Here is an 18014-nt window from a genome sequence, read left to right on the forward strand (position 1 = left end):
ACTAAACATTTTAAGAGAATTAATAATCTGAAAGTAATCATGGTGTTTTTAATAGGAAATCTTTGCAATACTCTCTCCTTACACATCAAACTGTTTCCTTCTCTTGGCAACATATAACTAAAACATAGTAAAATTCTTAATGATGATGAAATTGTATGAAGGATAAAGAAATTAACATGGAAAGAGATACAATACCTAGAAAGCTTATCAAACATATTGACCAGTTTCATTGCTTCATATTCCTTTTGTTCCTCAGTCATTTCATCCATTGGGTTAGGCATTGGCTCTTCTAAATGACCTGTAATTAAGTTAATGCTTTGGGAAGTAGGAAAAGAGAAAAGAACAAGTTAAAATAAATCTTCAAGAAGATTTTTCAAAAACACAGTTCCACAAGTTTTAAACTAAAACTGGAAATCTGAGTTTATCACAAAATACAGCCCCCAACTGCCTTCCAGAACCTTTAGTTCTCAAAACTGCACATTAATTTAAGTGTTATGACTTCTCCCAACCTTTACATCTCAAACTGATTCTGCTCAAAGTTAGCTACAACCCATTACTTATATAAGTAGACCTCGCTTAACATCCATTCTGTTTAGCGACTGTTCAAAATTATGAAGCTGATACATGGATTTATGATTGGCCCTCAAATTTCCGGCTGTTGCTGGCCCCCACAGTCACATGAACAAATGTGCCTCTGTTGCACTGGTGCAGCAGGGCCTCTCTAGTACCTTGTCCAGGGCCTCCATTCATGTCCCAGCCAAGGCCTTTTTTCCACAAAAGAAGCCCGATGTGCGAAAGAAGGCTTTGGCTGCACCAGTGAGAAAGAAGAACTCTTCTAGCTGTGTTCTTCTTTTGTGCTGGCACAGTCGGGGTCTTTTTTCATGCACCAGTCTTGCAAAAGAAGACCCTCAGCAAAGTGTAAATGGTGCCCTGGCTGGCGCATGGAGGCCTTGGATGGAGCATGAGAGAAGCCCCAGCTGCACAAAAGAAAGTGGCATGAAAGAAGGCCCTTACTGCTACAGTAGGGAAATGTGGTGCAATGGAGGAGCAATGGTCAAGGTTGGGTGTTAGGGGCAACTGGCAGCTGCAGCAGGTTGGCAGCCAAAAGGTCAAAGATGGAAGGGGAGATTGACAGGTGGGGGGAGCTGAAGAGGAGGCAGAGTTTGGAAGGACCCAGGTGTGGATGACTTGGACTGGGGTGGGTCCACACCTAATGATCGGTAGGATTTGGCTAATAATGGCAATGGGAACTGCCAGGATTGCTGTTGTTGAGCAATGTGGTGACGTGACATTGTACTTTATGAGCACATTGCTTAGCAACAAAAATTCCAGTACCAATTATTGCTGTTACCAGAATAAAAGAGGTGGAAGGGACCTTGGAGATCTTCTAGCCCAATCCCATGCTAAAAGCAGGAAACCTTACACCATTTCAGACAAATGGTTGTCCAATCTCTTTTTTCAAAAGCTCTAGTGTTTGAGCACCAACAACTTCTGGAGGCAAATCGTTAACGCTGATTAATTGTCCTCACTGTTAGGAAATTTATCCTTAATTCTAGGTAGCTTCTCTCCTTGATTGGTTTCTATCCATTGCTTTTTGTCCTGCCTCCAGGTGCTTTGGAGAATGCGTTGACTCCCTCTTCTTTGTGGCAGCCCCTTAGATATTGGGATACTGCTGTCATGTCACCCCTAGTCTTTCTTTTACTACCTGTATAAGGAGGCCTAGTTCCAAAAATCAGTGGCCAGTTCTCTGACAAACATGGAGTTGTGAGGGGAGGGGACAGAAATTATATAGGTCAGTGTTTTTTAAACTTGGCAACTTTAAGATATACTGGCTGGGAAATTTTTAGAGCTGAAGTTCACACATCCTAAAGTTGCCAAGTTTGAAAAACATCCTCCTAGGTAAAGGGAAGGAAGGCAGAATTCGAGCCATGCCGTACTTTGGCTTTGCAGATTTATATTCCTCCGTGTCTGTATCTTCATCATCTGAGTACCAGGTTTCTCCTCTTCCTCCAGCTAAGAGGCCCCTGGCAGCCAGCAGGCCTGCTGCATTGCCATACCCAGTGTACTTCAACAAGCTGTCAACTGCAAAGCAACCGGAAACAATTTGTTGGAAAGGATCAAAGATAGAATAAGATTAATATTTTTTCCTTTTCATTTTTGGATTGGAATTTCAGAAAAATCCCTCTTTGGGCATCAAATCCAACTGAGACACATGCAGACATACTTATATACATACAGGCATACATATATACACACTTCTCTAAGGATCACATAACAGTGTGGGGTCACTTCAACCAAAGTAGCTGAGTGGCAAATCTGAAGAGTTCTTCAACTTATGTTTGGTTAAGCGAGAGGAGGACTTTCCAAACAACAGGAGGCGAACCTAATAAAGCAGAATGCAGACGCTTACTGAAAGCCGTATTCATATTTTAGATTGGGGTTCTAACAGGTCAGTTTAAAAGAAAGGTTTCTATATGCGACTTTATACCCTGTACTCACTAGTTAAGACTTTATGGCTGAGAAAAGGCTAAGCCTAAATTTAATAACTTCTATTTGTCTTCAGTTTAATCTGGCCTAAGATATTTCTAGAGAGAGAAACAATAGACTAGTTGCCATAAAAATTAAAATACCTCTGTGCATTTTATAAATTGCTGTTGATTGTCACATCTGTAAAATACATCTTTCAATACTTCTAGATTTAATTAAAAAAAAAATATTTGGCAACAAATAGCCAGTTCAGCAAGTGATTATAGCTGGTCCTCATTTAGTGAACACTTGTTCAGAAACTATTTGAAGTTATGAGGAGACGTATAGCTAGTCCTTGAAATTGCAGCTATCACAATGTCCCTGAAATCATGATTCAGCTGCTTGACAACTGGCACACAATTACATTGGTTGCAGAGTCCCGTGGTCACATGATCACCATTTGCGATCTTTACTGCCAGTTTCCAACAAGCAAAGGAAACGCAATGGAGCAAGGCTTAATTGTTGCAACTAGAACTGCTGTTGTAAATCAGAATGGTCACATGATTCCCCCCCCCTTTATGCTTGCATTGCTTAGTGACAGAGTTCCCAGTTCCAATTATGGTCATTAACTGAGGACTCTCTGTAGTTAGTTGCACATATGCTACAACCACCCTTATGCTCTAGTAAAAAACCTCTGTACCTCTCTCTTTACAAAGAACAAAAAGGAATTCTGCAGCAATTTGCTTCACTCCCAGATCAACATGAGTCATTAGACGCACTAATTTGTTTCTCAGTGTTGTGCCCACTTCAGGACGATTAGAAACATCTCTCAAAGGAGGCAGCACCTAAAGACAGAGAAAGATAAGAAGAGGAATTAATCCCAGTGCAAGGTGTTGTCACACTTATTCCCTTGAATTCCTCAAAATAATTCCACTTTTTTTTTTCTGGCTACCTTAACAATTTGCACGAGCGCAAAAGAAAGTTGGAGGATTACTTGTTTGCCCATCTCCCTCTGGCCCCTGCATCCAATTGGTTGGTGGCAAGGCCTGAGAGGCGAGTGGTGATTGGCTGCTTTGGTAAAGATTATATCCAATCATTTCGCAAGATAATGGAAAACAAAGCAATGCAACTAATAGTACAGTAATACACCAATAATACTCAGCTTTATTCCTTTTCCCAATGACCCAATGTAAGTTTTGAATTAGAAACTGCAGGTTAGGTTATCATTAAAGATTGGTTTTAGGATTTCTTCCCCCGAAATACTTTTCAAAGTTAGAACATTTTCTGTAGATTTAGGATTTGATGCATCACTCCTAAATCTTAATGATATAAAAATTGCTATGAGGGGCTTATCCTTGATGGGGTGAGAGAAAAGAAGGTCATGAAATATTCTGTTCTAAAAAAGAATGTGACTCTCCATTTTTGGAACCATGTATCACATGCCACTATTTAAGTATGCTTGTTGCTTCTTATAAATGTTACATTTACACCCTGTTTCATTCTAAAATACAAGCACATTTTATTGTTTTTCCAAGCAATCAGAACTTAGATGTCTAGAGAAACAACAAAAGGGGTTTTGTTATGGACTCGGGGTAATGTAATGCTTCCTTCCTTGGAATGGTCTAACACTGTATCATTCTGCAGCCTTAAATGAAAACATCTGGAGATGAACATCATAATCTTAATAAAAAAAGGCTATTTTGATGATTCAGCAATTTTAACACCTGCTGTCATTATCTTGTGAATGCACAGGTTCTTTTCATTTAATAATCATTCATTCAGTAAACATTCAAACTTAATATGTATAGGAGATGATCAGGCTGAGCCCGAGGGAGGGGTCAAACACGTCATCAGTCATGAATTTTTTCACACCCATAAAGAGATCTAAGTCCATCCCATCTTGAATTCCTTTGACTCTTATCTACCGGTACACCAAATTGTTTTGACTATTAGTAGTTCAGATTCTTGTAGAGAGCTTAAGGTTGCAATAAATCTTTATAAGCATTTGAACTGCCTGGATCTCCTGATTTCTCTGGCACTTGACATTAAGGTGCTGAATGAATGGTAGTTAGGAATGGATCTTGTACTTACAGCCATCATAGTATCCCTGAGATCATGGGATCATAATTCAGGCATTCAGCACCTGATCATGATTCATGACTTTCCCTCCTGGCTTCTCACAAACAAAATCAATTGGGAAACTGGAAGGAAGCTGGAAGCAGCGATCACACGGTCCTCAGTTAATATCAAAAACTGGGATTGCCATTGCTAAACAGCATACTCGCATGATTCTTTTTTTAACATTTCCAATCCTATTTAGCATTGTTAAATGAGGTCTACCTGTATATCATTTTCCATTTCTTCTAAATAGTTATTTTAGGCTGCCTAAGTTGTAAACAAGTTCTACTGAACAAAGTTCATATTAACTTTTAAGAAAACATATACGTTGTGCAGTTCATTCATTTATTTATTTATTCATTATTCAGCTTTGTGTTGCCCTACACATCCAGTGCAAAAAAAAAAAAAAATTACTGAAGAAGGATCAGATTCTTGAAGGAATAGAAACTAACATTTATGCATATTCAGGACAAGAGATTCCACTACATTTTAGTCCTTGGATACACCCATGACTCACCTGAGCTTTAATAAACTTCCTAATGTTCCGATGGGACCGGCAGCATCTTGTTAGTAAACTGAGCACTGGAGTGAGGCCTTCCCTATAGCTGCTCCCCTAAAGAATAAAGAATTTAGCAAAATTTTTCCAAAAACACAACTCAAACGTTATGGCACACAAAACTCTTATTCTAGTAGATAAGGCCACCTTTTCCATGGTAGTTCATTCAAAACATTTTTAAATGTAAAATCATATTTTAAAAAATAATATTAAAAATCTCTGTATTTGGACACTCACAGGATACACACAAGCAGCTATGACTAAACAAGGTCCCCCAATATATGTTTGTGATGTTTTTCCAGATACAGGAACATCCATAACATTCCCCTGATTGCAACGCATAAATTAGTCTACACTGCATTTCTGAGCATAGTATTAAGTAGTGTGTCAATCAATACTTTTTACTGAAAATAAATAAAGCGAAGATAAGCAGGAAATTATTTTATATTTTGCACTTCCCAAAGAATCTGAATAAACCAGTTGAACTTTTATTCTCTACATGCAATGCTGAGTCAGACTTTTAGTTGGTGTTTGGGTATTCAGATGAATATTCAAATTGTTCCATGATCGTGTATTTCTTATGGCCATGTTACAATCTTGATTTGTTTTCAAAGATCTAAAACTTGGGGGTTTGTACACAAGGCCTATTTTGGTTAAGAAGCATTCTATAATGCTACACAAAGTTCCAGCAGCATTATGATGCAAACAATGGAACAAGGCTGCCAATTTCAAATATTCTTACCTTGTCAATTCTCTTCTCCATGAACTTCAAAAGCACCTGAATAGCATCCATATTCATGCCATTGTATTTCACATCAGTTTCCTTTGCCTCTTCTTGAGTTGAGGGACTGATAAGGACATCCAAGCAAGAGACTGGAACATTGCTTAACAGGTTGATCGCATTGCTGAAAGAAATTTTAAAAATCACTCTCTTAAAATGCTTTTGTGCATAATATGGGAATGAAGCCCTTGAAAAACGGGTGTTAACAGCATGGATTATAACATCGTTATAATTTTACGGAAGAACTAATGCACCTCAATATCACAAGTTACTGTTTTATAAACATTTCTAATTGATATTTTCAGTAATTCACTAAACAGTTGTATTGCATTTTCAGGATGCAATATGGAATCAAAACCCAGAAGTGTCTTGGCTACGAATTCTGTCACTTTTAGGGAAGAGTACAGAAGCATGCAAGCAAACTCTTACCCACATGTCACAATGCTGCCTAGAAGCAGTGTGCAAATTGTGCTTCTGCTAGCGTGTTTCTTCTGTCATCCATGATTCAGATTGAAAGATGGTCATGGAAAAAGCAGCTGCCTGATCACATCATAGTTTTTATATTCTCTGTGGCATATAAGTAAACATCGACTCCAATCCGCCACACCACTCAACAAAGGAATTCTCGTAACTTTCCACTTAGATTATTGCAATGCACTATATATGGAGTTGCCTTGGAATCTAGTTCAAAAGCTGACTGATGAAATATTATGCCTGTGCTTTCTCATGTGTCCTGATTGCTAGTACACTTCTGGGCCAAATTTAAATGATAAAGTCCTAAAGGTTTGAGGCTCATATTGTTCTAAAAACCAGTGTTACTCAAACTTGGCAATTTGAAGTTGTGTAGATTTCAACTCCCAGAATTCCCCAGCCAACATGCAGGCTGGGGAATTCTGGGAGTTGAAGTCCACACATCTTAGAGTTGCTAAGGTTGAGAAACTGTTCTACACTGAGACCTTCATTAAAGACTGTCATCCTCCAGGTTCTCCAATCCTACAAGGTAAGATAAGATGAAATAAAGACAATGGCATTTTCAACACCAGCAGCCCATTTCTGGAACACTCCAGAAGGGTATATTTGACACCAACATTAGGGTCTTCTAACAGGAGGCAAGGACCATTTTATTTTAATAGGCATTTTTGGAACTGCTGATTTAAGTGAGATTTTATCAGCCATAGCTATAAATCATGACAGTTCTTATTGTTTTTGTTTTAACCTGCTTATCATATATTTATCATATAAGGAGCCTGGTGGCGCAGCAGACTAAACTGCTGCTGTTAAAGTAGCACTTAGCTGCCAGCTGCCTGCAATTACTGCGAGTTCAATTCTCACTAGGCTCAAGGTTGACTCAGCCTTCCATCCTTTCGAGGTAGGTAAAATGAGGACCCGGTTTGTGGGGGCAATAAGCTGACTTTGTATAAAATAGAACACTGCTTAGGGGGGCCAAAAAGCCCTACTAAGCAGGTATATACAAAAGTATGAAGGTTATTGTAATTAATTAATTAATGCATTGTAAACCACCCTGAGTCTCCGGAGAAGGGCGGCATATAAATCAAACTAATAATAATAATAATAATAATAATAATAATAATAATGCATTTTTAAATTTTTCTTTTGTTTTACATTATGTTTACACTGTATATTATTATGATGTATATTATGTATACTGTAAGTTACTATCTGGAAAGTTACTGCTGGTTAGCAGTTTCACAATACTGCAAACAAACATTTGCATTTTATATTACATCCCCCCCCCCCCCCAAGTCATTTGGTCCATTAACTTTTTCTCTAAGTCTAAACCGATTCACCTTAAAATACAATAGTATTGTTATGTTCAAATATTAGTTAAAGAGTTATAGACTGGTGTATTTGGATCCCTTATTTCACTTAAAACAAGAATTTTACTATGATGTAGTTATATCTGTCTACAAATACTGTACTTTGTTCTCTTCCGCCAGTGCTTTTTTAAAAACTCCCTTAAAACAGGACGAATTTAAATTGAAATGCTTAACACATTGAGTTTCGTTTTTCACAAAATAATCTGCTTGAAGCAACACAAGAGCTGGTCAAGAACAATAGGATTTTAATTCAGAAAAATAAAAGAAGCTTGGATCATTTCCACAGAAAGCTCCTTTTTGCTGGTTTCTTATGAAGCAATGGTGTTCTCAAACACCTACCAAATTAATTTTCTGGATCACTGTGCTCAAGTTATTCTTTTCAATAACTGGAGTCTGGCTTTCTGAACTTTGTCACTCCACCTGACAGTTTTATTTGTGGCAGAGGAGTGTATGAAATTCTCCACCTACCAGGAAGTCACTGACTATGCACAGATCGGCACAATAGTGTTTGCATTCCTTCTCCAGGGGGTAGAAATGCTGCGTATATTATTTTCTCTCTCAGCTTCCTAAAGATCATTAATCACAGATACATGACATCCACCTACTCAGGCTCTCAGCCCCCTCCTGATATGCAAACGTGAAAGCAAACAACACTTTAGCACTAGCGAAAGCTGTGATTAAAATCTTCAGAGTGGGCAAACATGGTGTTAACCATAACTTACTTCACTGAAATTGTCCGTAGTTGGCTATTTTATGTGACGGAATGCACAGAACCAAAACAATCTCTTTAGTACACTCATTCTTAATTAGTGAAGGGTAAATCTTTTTAAAAGACTCTATAAATACAAATTTAAATTAATAAGAGGAATTTTCTACATTTTTAAAAATTAATTTAAATTTATATTCTTAAAGAGACATTTAAAAAAGAGCTTCCTTCAGATTTTTCTTAGGAATTACATTAAAAAGTAATATCTGAATATACTTTATAGTCTCCATTCACAGTTCTTTAAAATTAAATTCATGACTTTCCAGGCATACTTGAAAGAATCACTTTACAAGAAGGAATTAGAAAACAAATGAATGGATAACAGATTAACAGAGTTGGAAGGGACCGTGTAGGTCATCTAGCCCAACCCCCTGTCCAAGCAGGAGACCCTACACCATTTCTGACAAATGGCAGTCCAATCTCTTCTTGAAAGCCTCCAGTGATGAAGCTCCCACAACTTCCGACTCTTCTCTGTCCACACTTTTCTGATATTCAACAATTTACCAAGGTCTAAGCAGAGACTTTTTCCATGATCTTAAATCTATATTATACTTAATTTTAGCCAAAAAACTAAGAAGTGACTGATTGATTGATTTGTATATAGTGAGACAAGCATTATTTGAATTTATTTTTGAGTAACTTATGAATATTGAGGTCTTTGTCAAATAGTCTACATTTTTATGTCACTCAGGTACACCGTTTCACTGAACTACCTTCATTCTAAAAAATTGGGCACTATGGGATTTTTCTTAAGTTCTTACCTGGATATATATCCTGTCTTTCACAATTGCTCTCCCAAACAATGAAGAGCTATGCAATGAAAAGTTTAGGTTATCTCCCAGGTATTTACATTAGAAGAATAGCAATAAATAAGCGTGGGAGTAAAGTATATATTTTGAAATACTGTTTAAACAGAGCCTTTGCTGTGGCAATCAAGTATCTGATATACAAAAAATAAGATTTAATATATGCTCATTTTGAAGTTTTTGATTTACAGGGGTTTCAGAGAAAAGCTGGAGAAAATAAGCTATCATTATGGCTTCTTAAATCAGTTTTATCTAAAAGATGCCACTGAGATTCTTTCCCAATAATAGGAGGCTATGAAAATCGGGACGGGGAAGAATGAGTTTTAACTGAACCTTCCAACTGAACCCTAAAACAAAATGACTGTGGATCAGAACCTGATCTTTGGAGCTGGACTTTCCGTCATTAACTTGGATGTCCAACTTGGGATTTCTTGGGGCTCCTGGCAACTATGATCAAAAGGAGCTTTGCTTAACTTAATTTTGTGCACCAATTGTACCCATGGGAGCTGCTGCTCACAACTCATTAATGCCTTTACTTCTCAGTTCAACCACTAAAATGCACTCTATATGAAAAGCATTTGGAAGATACAATTTTTCCAGAATGTGGCTGCACGTGCAGTTTTGGGCACACTGTGATACATCCATTTAACAGCACTGCTATGAGAGCTGCGCTGGCTTCCAGTAGGTTTCTGGGTGCAATTCAATATGCAGGCTGTTACTTTTAAAGTCCCGCATGCCACAGGGCTTATGAGATTAGTAGTCTCCAATGCTTTCTGCCTGTCGCACACAGACTAAATATACTTCAGATTGCTTCTAGATCATTTTACGGGACTCTGAGGATATACCTTGTCTGTCATGGCACATGCCCAATGGAACAACCTCCCCCTGGAATTATATTGTATTTGGGCTCGTTTACTAAACTCATAGGGACATGGTGGCTCAGTGGCTAAGACACTGAGCTTGTTGATCGAAAGGTCGGCAGTTCAGCGGTTCGAATCCTTAGTGCTGCGTAACGGGGTGAGCTCCCGTTACTTGTCCCAGCTTCTGCAACCTAGCAGTTCGAAAGCATGTAAAATATGCAAGTAGAAAAATAGGGACCACCTTTGGTGGGAAGGTAACAGCATTCCGTCCGCCTTTGGCATTTAGTCATGCCGGCCACATGACCACGAACACGTCTTCGGACAGCGCTGGCTCTTCGGCTTTGAAACGGAGATGAGCACCGCCCTCTAGAGTCGGGAACGACTAGCACATATGTGCGAGGGGAATCTTTACCTTTACTAAACTCATCTAGTATTAAAATTTCATTAATTGCACAGCTATCCTGCAGTTTCCTACTTTCAAAAAACTGGAAAATTTTTGCAGGTGGCTTTTTGTATGTGGCTAGCTTTAACAGATCTAAAACTAGAAATTTACAGAAAAATTCCTTAAATTGTTAATAGTGACAATTCTTTTCTAAAATGTTTAGAAAAAAATGATATCTTGGAAGTTATTGGACAAGTCTGTATCATAACAATATTACCACTGGAGTAAAACATAAATATTAAGCAAGCAAGGTCTCATTACATTAATTCAGTTTTCAACAAAAGTTCGGATGGTCAGCCATGCTTTCATTTTGTATAGTCCCTGGAATTAAGTGACTACTTTAAGAAGAGACCCAATTATTTCAGGATCGGTAATATTAATTATAATATGAAAACTTATGGAAGCTGTCTCCACTATGTATGAAAAACACTAACTTACATCATTATTTAGATATAATAGCTGAGCACTAGACCTAACTAGTACATCATTTTAAGGACAACTGGATTTGTAATTTCACTAACCTGTGTAATTCTTCAGTTTTATCTTCGGTAGGGCCCAGAGTCAATAAGCAATGACGCAGAATGGCAGTCATATAACGAAATTCATGGGAATCATTCTGTATAAATCCAATTATGAAGAGGAACATATTATATTATGAAGGCTCCGAAGCAAAAATTCAGAATCATGAAAAGAAGACATTAAAAGAAGACAATCACACTATGGTATTCTTATCAATATGAAAGCTCTTCATGCACATACTTTGGATTATTCTTGTTTTAAACTACATGTTTATGAAAGCAAGCAGCCTTCCACTATCCCATAAACTGCCCTATTCCACAGCACTGTTATTCATGCAGGATTATGTCACTTGTGTCCATCATTCTTTTCAATATTAAATGAGACTTAAATAAAGTAACCAATCCTTATCAATGCCAAAATCCAGCCTTTTGGCTCTATTTTTTCTAGTTTGGAATTGGTAAACTCTACTTTTCACATTTAACCTAACTGTTCCCTGACTAATACTATTCAGCAAATTTTGGAATTAAAATTGCAGATCTGGCTACACCTTTCTCTGCCACTATCTGTAGATTTGGTTCAGGTACTCCAGTTTACTCTTTTAAAAAAATCTAACTAGCCATCCTTAAATGATTACTGAAAAAGATTTGTACAAGAATCTGAACCGAGAAAACTTTTATTTTTCAAAAACATCCTTCTGGTCAAGTCATATGTTTCAACGAATCTATGAGGGAATAAAAACCTGATACAACTTCCAGAGGATAAAAAGTTAGATGCAGCAACTTTCTGAAAATTTAGCAAGTAATGCATTGTTTCTTTGTTTATTTATGTATTTATTTATTTTTGCTTACTGTGAGACTTACAGAAGGACCTTTGCACAACTCCAATTCCAATGAGCATTTTTGTAACTGAAAGAATGAAAAGCTTCTATTCACAGTCACTCATACCTTAGTTATCTTTTGATTGGATTATTGGAATATGTTTATATGGGGCTGCCCTTGAAGACTACTCAGAAGGTACACTAGTCCAGAATGAAGAGTTTAAGTAGCTGATTAAGTCGGATCAGCACCAACCTTGCTGACCTTTTTTAAAAACAGTAAAATATAAATATATAAATAATCATGGGATCTGAAATGTGGAGTTTATATTTTTTTTCAAAACATCTCGGTTACTTGCCCTATATCACTTTTTAAAGGATGTTCTAAAACTTATTATTCAACTTTAAATTTGGTTAATTAACAGAGTTGGATATTCAGAGATGATGCTGTACACTGAAGCTGAAAAGAGGCTGAATGTTTTAGTAAGGCAATAATTGGAAACATAGACGTCAGAAATGGTATGGTGAACTAAAGATGAAGTAAGGCAAAAACCAAGGAACTGATGAGGAGACCGGTTCCTTGCAATCTCTCCAGATAAGGAAAGGATGAGAGATTGCCCACATGTGCTTTGGGTGGCTGTTCCTGACAAAGGGAGGATTATTATTAGGATGACATGATTAGCCATCTTGCTTGTGACTGTGGCACAGCCTTTTAAAGCACACTAAACCTGCAAACTTCACTTTCTAATTCTTTTCAAAAATGGCCCATTAACTATCTTAAAATGACAAGTTTGAAAAGTCTTTTTTGGGTGAGTTTATATTCAACTCTAAAAAAAAAAAAAGAAAAATTAATTACAAGCTTAAGAACTTAAAACAGTTTGAAATGTACTGCAAAAAGCTAAGTAAGATTTTGATCTAAAATATTACAAGGGTCCAGAGAAATTTGGAATATTGACTTTTACTATGAGGTTTTGGAATTAACTATAAAAAACAAAAACTTTTCATGGGAAACAGGATTATTTTTGTCTATCTTGATAATTAGAAATCACAACAAAAGATAAATGATTTTAGAAACTGGACGCTAGAGGCATTAAAGATTTCAAGCAAAGAAAGAAAATACAAGCCTGATATTAATACTGGGATTTATAAAATGTTATACCAAAAGAGAACTTTGAAGAATGGAGCCAGAAATTAACTACAATATCAACATTGTCAACAATGATGCCTGCTTCTACGGATAGACTGGGTCTACAGAATGTTAATGAAAGAATGACAGATGTGGAACGAATTTTATCTGATGAGAGAGAAACTAAAGAATGTAGAACTACAAATGATAGGACAAGAGAATGATTTGGAAAATGACACTTTACTGGGTATACAAAGTAATATACAAAGTAATTACAAAGTAATATACAAAGTTTTAAAAATTAAGAGAGAAATACAGATGATAAACTGAAAGAATGATCAGCAAAGTATTTTCTTATTGGATGTGCAAAAGAGGTTAAAGCCTTGACAAAATGTCCATTTTGATAAAGAAAAATTGAAGAGAAATAAAATCCCACAATACTTGATTGAATTAAAGATTGAGATTGTTAAAAGTAAATGTAAAGTTTGTTTATTTGATCAAGCTTAAAATAAGATCTGGCAACTCTTTATGGACTTTTTGCCAATACCCGACTTGAAAAGTTGATGTTTTATGAATCTGCTTATAAAGAGACGGAATATCGGATGAAGAGATACAGTATCTGTTTAACCATATACCATTAAACAATTATTTATTTGTACTTAGGAATATTGCAAGCCATATGTTTCTTTTTCCTTAATATATTGTCTTTTCTTTTACTTTTTCCTTGCACTTTTTATTCTTTCCATTCTGTTCTCTTTCTCTAAATTCCTGTTCTGCCCCAGCTACGGACCCAAAGAACGCAGCACATACAAAGTCTGTACAAACCTTAGTTTACTATATTAAATCAGTCTTTTTCAAACAAAGGCTGTTAATTAACTTTCTTAACAGCCTACAAGAATCCAAAAAATAAACAATCTTACTAGGATTGGCAGAAAGCCCAGAAGCAATTTGCAGGACACTGATAAAAGAACTAAGATCCAGACGCGAAGGAGAATGAACTACTTTGTTCCCTGGAAATTGCTTCAGTCGTCGTCCATCCTTAAATAGGCTAAGGGAGTGGCCAATTAGCCCCAAGCCTTACTCTCAAGGAGACCTCTTCCTGAGGAGCCACTCCTGCCTTTTGGCAACTCTGCGCGCCCATGCATCGAGAAGAGGCTCCTCCTCTTCTTCCTCTTCACTCATGGAAGCTTCTGGAGGTTCTGAAGGCCCTGGCTGAATCCCCACCACATTTCTCCAGCCTCCTCATTGTCTGACTCAAGTGCCAGCTGCAGAGGCTGCTGGCGCAGCATTACACCAGCCTCCTTGCTGTCGGAATCAGCTACTAGCTGCACAGGCCGCTGACGGGCCACAACAGTTCCGTTTGTGTTAGTTTTCACTCTTGCAATTAAAGTACTTAGTAAAAATTTATAAAAGACTTCTGCATCTATCATATTCATTATTGTCTTATTCTGAACCTATAAATGACTCACATTCAAATTTGCATAATGTTTAATTTTGAAGTAAGATGGGGTTGTATCAGTACTTAGGGTTTCCCTGAAATGTGCTATTTAACCAGAGATGCCTAACCTCTGGTATACAACTGTATGTGTTTAGTGAAACTGCAAGGCGTTTTCTAAAAATATAATGGAATATTTAGGCTACTATTATTTATTTATTTATTTAAATTTATATACCGCCCTTCTCCTGAAGGACTCAGGGTGGTGAACAGCCAAAGGTAAACACACAGAAGACAAAAATTTAAGAACAGTTAAAAAAAAACATATTAAACAATTTTGGCCCAACAATTAAAATACCGCTTTTAAAATTCAAATTCAAATTAAGCAATTGGAGAAGTTAGGCCAGCCCGGAAATAAAAAAGTCTTGAGGGCCCGGCGGAAAGTACGTAAATCCGGAATCCTTCATATCTCCGGGGGGTGCTTGTTCCAGAGGGCAGGTGCTCCCACAGAGAAAGCTCTCCCCCTGGGGGCCGCCAATCGACATTGTTTGACCGACGGCACCCTGAGGAGCCCCTCTCTGTGGGAGCGTACTGGCCGGTGGGAGGCTCTCGGTGGCAGAAGGCGGTCTCGTAAGTACCCAGGTCCTAAGCCATGGAGCGCTCTAAAGGTGGTCACCAACACCTTGATGCCAGCTTATTAGAATAAGATAACTATTTTAAGAAACCTATTTGTCCTATTACCCAAAACTGATGTTCAAAACATAGAACACCTGTTACTTTTTTAAAAAAAATGCATCACTCAATGAAGACATTCGATTGATACTCATAATGAATTTCTACTCCCTGCTTTCCAATTTATTTTTTTCTTCTCCTATAACACTGAGAGCTGTCAACTTACTGCGTTTCAGACATACTTTACTTCAATATCAGCAATCTCATTCAGTATAAGGAATGAAGGTAATGATGGAAACTGCAATTCATCAATGTACAAATGATTTCAGATCATAATTTTCACTTGCATTCTCCTTATGTAGGCTTTTGACTTTTCTCCTTTGGTGCATTAATGATGGCAGAATGTTGTCAAAATGCACCCAATAAAATGTAGCATTCAAATAGTTTATTGGAAACATGTAAATTCTGGAAAAGTGCTACCTAGAATTATTAGTTTAAGAATTATTTTTCTTCTTCTTGTACATTACAATATATTTCTCTGAAATGCTAACCTACTGATATTTACCTTGATGTATCTGTTTATTTAAGATTTCTTTATTATAGATTAATTTACATGAATTACCTTTGCAACAATTTGCTCTTCTAACTAATTTGGTTTTTGCATGTATACAATGAAAGAAATGTACATATTTAACTAGGAGCTGTGGGAATACCTATCAGATATGTTTATAAATACGTAAAGGAAAGAGCTACTCTTTCCATTAGTAGTTCGGTACTTCTTGTCTATGCTAGTTGCAAGCCAGTGCAATAGAGAGAAAATATAGCCTTTGGTATTCCATTATTGGTTGAGATAATGTTTTATTGTGGAACTAAACTGCTGCCGCTTGGAAATGAATGAGTAACTGAGTATTTTATATGCAGGTAGTTCTCGACTTATGACCATAATCAAACCAAAAATTTATGTTGTTAAGTGAGTTTTGCCCCTTTTTATGACCTTTCTAGCCACAATTGTTAAGTGAATCATTACAGTTGTTAAGTTATTAACACGGTTGTTAAGTGAAACTGGCTTCCCCATTGACTTTGCTTGTCAGAAAATTGCAAAAGCTGTTCACATGACCCCAGGCAGAGGTGGGTTTCAGCAGGTTCTGACCAGTTCTGGAGAACCGGTAGTGGAAATTTTGAGTAGTTCGGAGAACCGATAGTAAAAATTCTGACTGGCCTCGTCCCCATCTATTCTCTGCCTCCCGAGTCCCAGCTGATCAGGAGGAAATGGGGATTTTACAGTAACCTTCCCCTGGATTGGGGAGGGAATGGAGATTTTACAATATCCTTCCCCTGGAGTGGGGTGGGAATGGAGATTTTACAGTATCCTTCCCTTGCCATGCCCACCAAGCCACACCCACAGAACCGGTAGTAAAAATTTTTGAAACCCACCACTGGCCCAGGACACTGCAACCATCATAAATATGAGACAGTCACTAAGCACCCAAATTTTAATAACATGACCACGGAGATGCTGTAATGGTTGTAAGTGTAAAAAATCGTCATAAGTCACTTTTTTCAATGCCATTGTAACTTTCAACGGTCACTAAATGAACTGTTGTAGGTCAAGGACTACCTGTAGTTTGTTCTGGATAAACTTACTGTCTGTTGGCCTGCCTGCATCTTTGGGCTGTACATAATTTCATCCATAAACATCAATTCATCAAGGCTCAAGGTTGACTCAGCCTTCCATCCTTTCTAAGGTAGGTGAAATGAGGACCCAGTTTGTGGGGGCAATAAGCTGACTTTGTATAAATATACAAAAGGATGAAGGCTATTGCTGAGCACATTGTAAGCCGCCCTGAGTCTTCGGAGAAGGGCGGCATATAAATCAAATTAAAAAAAAAAAAAATCAGAAATCTACAAACAGAAATAAATACGATCGGAATGATCTCAATTCAAGCCTTACCTCACTGTGCACATTCCAGCTGTCAAGAGTAACGTTAAAGAGAGCTTTCAGTGCTTCAATGGCACAATCCGTTTCTTGAAGAGACAATGGTGACATTTCTTGGTCTTCAGCTGTGATGTACTTATCTGTCCAGGTTATGCTAAATGCACTTTCCAAGGCTTGAGTCAACAGGGGCAATCCCTGGAGGTCATTGCGCAACTGGGATCTGATATCTGTGTGCAGGAGGGAAAGGAGGAAGAGGAGTCGTAGATCAAAGCACTTAATGTCTTCCACAAATTGCTGGTCCTTGCACTTTCTCAGAAGATTGCAAAGCATAGCTGCCAAGTTCAGTTCTAAGCTGAGTTTCTGGGCAGCTGGGCTATTAAAAACAATGTTGCAAAGGCATTTTAAAGCTTCCACTATGACAGGAAAATCAGTCACATCCTCCAAATGATCTTCCAAAGTATCCAGCTTTGCTAGCTTCATCAAGGTCTGCATGTTGGTCTTTGTTGTTACAGGAACTAAGACTTTCTTGTCTCTTGAGAGAATGCGAAGAGCTTCTAGACAAGTGACTCTATAGGATGTGTTTATATCTTTGCTTAATACTTGCAATATTCCTTCACATAGTTGCTAAATAAAGAAGATGGAAAAAACAGGTATTATTTCCTCTGGAATATACAAATCCATAATCACAAAATTTAATGATCCTCATAATGTTTATTTATTGTGTCCTCTGCCTGGTTTATTGCTAGAAAGTTATTTCAATAGAAAGTCTACTAGGTATACATTTAATATATGACCATTTTGTAGACATCAATGTATATTTTAATGACTTGTGGCCCCATTAAATGCTAACAAATCCATGAAAATATGTAGTGGTTTGCA

The 18014-nt window shown here is 37.4% G+C and overlaps 1 protein-coding gene across 1 annotated transcript in view; it reads right to left on the reverse strand.

Moving 5' to 3' along the window:
* Positions 1-18014, reverse strand: part of RIC8B (RIC8 guanine nucleotide exchange factor B) — a 40964-nt gene that overhangs the window by 12053 nt on the left and 10897 nt on the right. The window contains exons 3-9 of the mRNA XM_070946632.1: positions 17151-17759; positions 11155-11249; positions 5883-6045; positions 5102-5197; positions 3167-3311; positions 1938-2082; positions 196-315 (exon numbers count right to left, since the gene is read on the reverse strand). Of these exons, the coding sequence (XP_070802733.1) occupies positions 196-315; positions 1938-2082; positions 3167-3311; positions 5102-5197; positions 5883-6045; positions 11155-11249; positions 17151-17759 (1373 nt within the window). The remainder of the gene's footprint in view (positions 1-195; positions 316-1937; positions 2083-3166; positions 3312-5101; positions 5198-5882; positions 6046-11154; positions 11250-17150; positions 17760-18014) is intronic.

Source organism: Pituophis catenifer, unplaced genomic scaffold (genome assembly GCF_029215685.1).
Source record: "Pituophis catenifer annectens isolate HBS135680 unplaced genomic scaffold, rPitCat1.0.hap2 SCAF_7, whole genome shotgun sequence".
NCBI lineage: Eukaryota > Metazoa > Chordata > Lepidosauria > Squamata > Colubridae > Pituophis > Pituophis catenifer.